This window comes from Coptis chinensis, chromosome 7, assembly GCF_015680905.1.
Source record: "Coptis chinensis isolate HL-2020 chromosome 7, ASM1568090v1, whole genome shotgun sequence".
Taxonomy (NCBI): domain Eukaryota; kingdom Viridiplantae; phylum Streptophyta; class Magnoliopsida; order Ranunculales; family Ranunculaceae; genus Coptis; species Coptis chinensis.
The window spans coordinates 49,433,581-49,440,138 of record NC_141462.1 but is presented as its reverse complement, the minus strand read 5'-3'; the positions used below and the strand labels follow the sequence as shown (position 1 = coordinate 49,440,138).

Sequence of the window (6,558 nt, the reverse complement as noted above, 5' to 3'; positions counted from 1 at the left end):
CAATTGCTTTTCGAATAGAATGTTTTGGTTTAGGTGTTTCATAATACGTTTACATTCTGTTTGATTCTCGTTGTTTGGAGTCTAGACTGTGGATGCTCTTTGCAATCTTATAAAATCATGTTTTTAAAGGCTTTGACGTGAGACAACAGAAGACTTTCAAAGAAGGTTTACATATTCCGGTTTAGCAAATTCAAATGCATATGCATTCACTACCATTATTACTTGATCTCCACTGTTCATGAACTATGTACCAAGTCATCACAAACAACAAAAGGTTATGTACCAAGCAGCAAAAGGTTATGTGAAGCAAAATAATGTTCATATGGGAATAAAAACATTTCTTTGATGTTTGTGAACTGAAGTTTATACAGAAACTTTGTGACTGTAGGAAATATGTCAGATTGCTCTATGCCAAAATATACAAATGAAGATGCTGCTAAAATAGAGATAGAAAGGGAGCAACACATCTGAGTATCAGACTACTCGCCTACTCCAAAACCACTCAGTAACAAACAAGTTCCCCATTTACAGTGGCTTCTAAAAAAAAAGTAGAGCTATAGGTGCATATTTACAAATGCTTATCCATAAATTGATGCTAATTCAGAAACTTTATAGCACAAAGCACCAATTAGTTGTAGATGGTTCCAAAAGATGTCCTTTTTTGCTGAAAAATCCCAAAAGATGTCAATACCCAATAACTGAAGTCAAAATCTCCTTATTAACATTTACAAATGATCTACATAAACCCAAAAACTAAAATAGGAGTTCAACCATTTTTAATAGCAGTCATCATCCACTAATCAAGTCTTTGACTTTAAACAATTAACATAGTCAAGAACAGTCACAGATAACAATAAATGGTCATTAACCAAAATAGAAAATCCATACTGAATTGTCGAAGAATGCCATTTTAGGCAACTGGAGGGCGAAGAACATGATCCTGTGAGGTATCAACTACTACAGGTGGCATGAATTGCCACATGGCAACTCCAAGGTAGCCGATGAATGGCATCAGCTTGTTGCCAGGTGCTTGAGCTTGAGGAGCAAATGCAGTTGGAATGGCAAAAGGGTGAGGCATGAAGCTTGGCTGAGAACTCATGGCTTTAACTTGTTGTTCCAGCTTCTCTTTCTCTGCTTTCAGCCTTTGCTTCTCATCACGAAGGTCATTTTTCTCGGACTACATAAACAAAGTGCCAAAACCATAAATAAAGAAAATTCCATCATCCGAGAATTCAAAACTTCAATCACTTGATTAAAAAAATCATAAATATGCTGATAGCATGGCCAAAGCATGATAGCATACAGCGGTCTGAATATGCTCCTCACCAAGAAGGCGCTCATTCTTTTTTAAGGCTTCTTGCAAATTACGAAGAGCTGTATTCATCTTTCCTATGTCCTGGTACATCATAGCTACATTTATGAAAGTTGCAGCCACGTCAAGATGATCAGGACCACATGATAAACTTAGTAGGAGCAATGTCCCGGGACATATGCCGTAGAGCGAGCTCCGTTTGGTTTAGACCAGGATAGAAGAGAGCCATTGCCATAGCTGTAACAATGAAACCAATTATTCAGTGACACACATACACAAACCAACAATAATCTGAAAGCTAATATACAACATTAAATCAGGAATCTGAAAGCTCTTTGTGTGCTGCTTTATGGAGGAGTTTTCCCTTCTACAACTATTATTAGGAGGGGATTGACAGATTAATTAATACATGTGAGCAGTATCTGGGTGGTCTAATCCGAGGCCGCAGTCATTTATGATAAGTTCTTTGTGCTGCTGCATTATTGCTCCTACCATGCCTCCAGCATGATATAGAACCATTGCAAGGTACCTAATGAAAGAAAAATTACATTATCAACACTAAGCACATAAAAAAATTACGCATTACACTATAAATACCAGATCTACTCACTACATTATGTTTTTAGTTAAAAAAACTCGTCAATGCAAGAGGTGCACAGAAAAGATAATAAATGGACAATCTTTTGCATTGACGATGAGACCTTAGTTTTCAAAGAAAATTCAGAAAAAATATTATGGTACCACTAAGATAGTTGGTAAGGAAGAACAATAGATGTCTCATCCACCCAAATGTGGATATGTATCCGTAAAAGAAAACAAGGGGTATATGAGAAGGGAGAAAAGTCAATATATAAATGGTAATTACCGGCAGCAATTTGCAACCTCTCGATGCATGGGACCAGTAACCTGCACCCGTAGTCAAATAGAAACACAGAGCAGTTAAATTATTGTGTTGGTAGCACTAAAAAGTGATGCTTAGAAAGGGAAAAAGAAAATGGAAACCATGAAATGTGGGTATATGGAAAGAGCATACTTGCTGAAGTATGGAAAATGCAATGGTCAGACAAAGTGTAAGCCTCATTAATCATTCCCTTAAACAATTCCCAGAGCAGAACATAGCATCCACCAATCTATCTAATAAAACAAAAAGAAAATCTCTACGGGAAACAAATGGCTCAGAGAGGATGAAACACAAAAAAAAAAACCTCTGCCAACCGAACTTTCCCCGTTTCCACAAGATCCCTAGCTTCTACGAGTCCTGATTCGTGAAACACTCAAATGGAGTGATGCCTGAGTAGTGGTTTCATAGAGCTGTGAGTGAGGAAAAAACTTCTTAATAGCTATCCTGGTTTTCTTCTCCTAGGCATGACACAACTCACAAGCCTCCTATAAAAGCTCAAGTCATGTAAAGCTTATGAAATCACATCAGACGCTAGTATTATGCTTTAGGCGGCATATCAGGGAAAACCTCATTATTTGGATGAAAACACGGTAACTTCTGGAATCATAAATTCACCGCAACAAAAAAAAAAATCAAAGTGAACCTTGGGATATCATAATCTCCATCGAGAAAGTAGAAACAACAAAAATAAACAAGACTCCTAGCAGCATCAAACTACATATTGATTCCTAGCAGCATAAAAGTTTCAAGTACCAAAAATAAAGAAAATTCCATCATCCGAGAATTCAAAACTTCAGTCACTCGATGAAAAAAACCATAAATCTCTAAAAGGAAAATTTCCTAATGAGAAAGGCTCCCAAAATTCCATTTCTTTACTCAAAGATCTTGCACAGTCAAACCTGCAATAATAAAAAAAAAATGACAAATAAGAACAGTAAGTCAGTAACATAAAAATGGCACTTCAACATAGAAAAGGGAAGGAACATACCGGATAAGCATAGATATGAGAATCAAAGTTTCTTCGTTCAACATAGATCTTTAAGTTTTAAAGAGCATAAACAGACATCACCACTAAGTAGGAACTGAAAATAGATTTGTATAGAAGAAAAAATTCAACTAATGTAAGGTTAAATAGAATGAAGGTGTGTAATGAAGCTAAACTGATGTATAGAAGAAAAAGTCACTAACCAAGGTGCGTAATGAAGTCTCCAACACAGAAACGGACAAAATGGAAATACACTCCAAGTCGCAGAACTACATAAATAGAATGAAGCACATTAACCAAGTCAGAGCCAATACACATGTATAAATTTGATGACCATGAAGTCAATGAGAAACTACTCAAAGTAAATGGGAAAAGAACTTACGAATTATAGTAAGAGTTCTGGATATACAAAGTTTGGGGTACGATTTCCCGAATTTGGAGGGAGGAGAATACTAATTCTGTCTGAAGAAGTGCACCTTGATAGGGCAACATATAATTGACCATGACTGAAAACTTTAGTGCGAAGGTCAATTCCCACATATTTCACTGATTGTCCTTGTGACTTATTTATAGTCATTGAATAAGCAACACGTACAGGAAATTGTCTTCTTGTCATATGGAAAGGAAAATCAGAAGACGACGGCGACAAAGATATCTTTGGAATAAATGCATGATTACCTGCCTTTTCACCAGTTAAAATTCTTGCAAAAAGAACATGTGGCTGACATTGGACCACCATCAAGCAGGTTCCATTGCATAATCCATCTTTGGGAGCAATATTTCGCAACAACATTATAAGACAACCAACTTTAAGGTAGAGACGAAACGGTGGCAAACCAATTGGATCAAGTGAGTTTAGGTGCTCATTTGGGTATTGATTAATATTGGATGGATTGGTTGCATCCTCGTCTGTCATCTTGTCTGCAGCTAGAAAGAGAGTGCTTTCCCCTGGGAACATATTTAAAGCAGTTGCATTAATGTCGCTGACATCATCATTGTGTGTTGATAAAATTGTGCGCTCAATTAAATATTCGAGTGTAACAGTGGAAGCTTGATCAAGTTGAGGATATGTAGTAGAAATAAGATCTTGAAGATTTGCACATCGTTGAATTGTGGAGGGTAGTTCAACTGTCTCGCTTGGATCAGTTCCTATCTAAGCGGGGCAAGGAGAAAATAGTAATGATATTAGTACGAATAAAAATAGTACAAAGAAGGATGCAAATGAATATTAGAATGAAGGAAAACAGTAGAAGGGAAAATGCAAAGTTTGGTACCTCCATTAAGAAATTTGCAAACGCAATATTTGCAGAGTTTCTATTTTCCAAACGCATGTTTTGGGCAAGAGTTAGAACATGAATGTGATTCCAGAGGAAGGAAGACTGCAAGGAATAAGCACGCACAATCTGTTCCCGAACCCCTTTAGGTATAACTGGAAGGCATTGACGGAAATCACCACCAAGCACCACTGTTATTCCACCGAAAGGTTTATTATTGTCGCGAGTATCCTGGAGTGTCCGATCAACTGCCTCCACACAGAACTTGTTTTGCATTGGGACTTCATCCCAAATAATAAGTTTAGCTTCCCTGAATAATTCAGCATGTATCGAATTCTTACTGAACCCACAAACAGAGGTATCAAGAATATCTATTAGGATGCGAAAAGTTGAGTGAGCCGTACGACCGCCTGCCAACAGTAATGAAGCTATTCCAGATGAAGCAACCATAATAACAATATGCCCCTCAGCACGACACGTAGCAGCGATTGTGTTGTAGACAAAAGTTTTGCCTATTCCCGCTGCTCCATTAAAAAAAAATAGCTTCCCTTCATCTTTGGAAACCAAATCTATCACTGCTTTATACGAGAAGTCTTGCTCTGCATTAAGGAGTACCCTGTTGCTATATGCTTTTTCATTTTGAGGGTCAAACTGAAATTGCCGTTGGTCATATATGAGACGATTTGCAACAGCTAAGTTCCATCTGGTAGTTAACAGAGGCATCTGCATTAGAGGGAAATTAGCTAGTGATTTACCTGACTCTATTAGAATCTCATTTAAAAGAAATAAACCGTAATCTTGCATTTTAGCGCAGGTTTTGAATGTTGAGGTTCTTGAATGTTGAAGGAAGGTCATCACATATATTTTCCCATAAATCATCATCACATATATTTTCCCAAAGGATTGCAAAATAACACAAAAGATGATATCCAGTTTGCATGATTCCAATTTGCCTTGCAGCCTGTAGACATTGCACCCATTCACTGTCATCATCCAGAAGTCAGCGTGCAACACAGGCATCTTTGAAAGTTGGAAGTGGAGGACCATTTCCAATCCTCTTCAGATCATCAAATGAATGGGGTCCTTTTACAACCGTGAGAAGTAAGCGCAAGTAAAATCGCTCACCGGAGTTAGGACTGGCAAAATACATTCTACCAATAGCAAATCTTCCTTCTTGTCTCTTGTATGTCCAAGTCTGTGATGGTTTGTTCCAGACATAGTATTCTGGGAACTCTTGATAAGTGAGGTTGATTGCTCTTGGATCTGATGTACAACACTCAAAGAAGGCAGTCAAAGTTGACTTCTGACGCTCAGCTCTTGATAATATATCATTTACTGATTCGTCTGCTTTATAAACTACGCGGTGCATTCCGGGGAGATGAAGTGCCAAGCGTACAACTGTGGGAATCTCCTTGTGCAAATGGAAACTTAACAACCTCCAAACAGCTTCAGGGGGTCCAATGTATCTCGCATCCAAGTATTGTTGGATCTCATCCAAGTCACTGTACACCATTGTTGTCCTGTCATGCCCTTTAAATATATACTTGTAAATGTATTTAACACAACGGATCCCAGCACAAACTTCGACATTAATGTAGCAGTTGAACATTTTAGAAAGATAAGGATTATAAGGAACAACATCCCTATTATCAATTGTATGTCCTCTCACAATATATGATCTACCATTGTCACAACGACGGTAGATAGGATATCCATCTTTATCCATGGTGGTAACATCTGCAAAAGTCCTGGGGTAGTGATGCTTGCATTGACCATTTTTAGTCCACATGGACCATGAACCATACATGTGAGGACGGTCCAAAATAAATCAGGTTCGACTTCTGGATCAGGAAACTCTACACATATAATGCGATCAACCTGAGCAGGTACGCGGATCTTGTCGGAATGTTGAAGATATATAAGTGCATGCATATGTGGCAACCCGCGTTTTTGAAACTCAATGGTGTAGACATGTGCAACTGCATTACCAAGCACACCTTTTTTTTCATTTCCTTCATCAAGGCCCTTCGCTTTTGTTCAAAGGCACAGGCCACCACCTCAGGTCGATGAGTTGCGGTTTGGTGCG

The 6,558-nt window shown here is 38.0% G+C and overlaps 2 protein-coding genes and 1 long non-coding RNA gene across 3 annotated transcripts; all 3 read right to left on the bottom strand.

Moving 5' to 3' along the window:
- Positions 1–910: 910 nt before the first annotated feature.
- Positions 911–1,547, bottom strand: LOC147487804 (uncharacterized). Its single transcript, XM_086574146.1, has 3 exons — positions 1,523–1,547; positions 1,304–1,410; positions 911–1,177 (listed from the first exon to the last, which is right to left on the bottom strand). The coding sequence occupies exons 1-3, from the start codon at positions 1,545–1,547 to the stop codon at positions 911–913; spliced, it is 399 nt and encodes a 132-aa protein (XP_086430272.1).
- Positions 1,548–1,675: 128 nt separating this feature from the next.
- LOC147487803 (uncharacterized) lies at positions 1,676–2,467 on the bottom strand. Its single transcript, XR_015200733.1, has 3 exons — positions 2,346–2,467; positions 2,178–2,218; positions 1,676–1,841 (listed from the first exon to the last, which is right to left on the bottom strand). It is a non-coding gene; the product is annotated as an uncharacterized LOC147487803 (long non-coding RNA).
- Positions 2,468–5,472: 3,005 nt separating this feature from the next.
- Positions 5,473–6,279, bottom strand: LOC147487802 (uncharacterized). The gene has a single exon (XM_086574145.1). It carries the CDS (start codon positions 6,277–6,279, stop codon positions 5,473–5,475), a length of 807 nt encoding a protein of 268 aa, XP_086430271.1.
- Between the last annotated feature and the right edge of the window lie 279 nt (positions 6,280–6,558).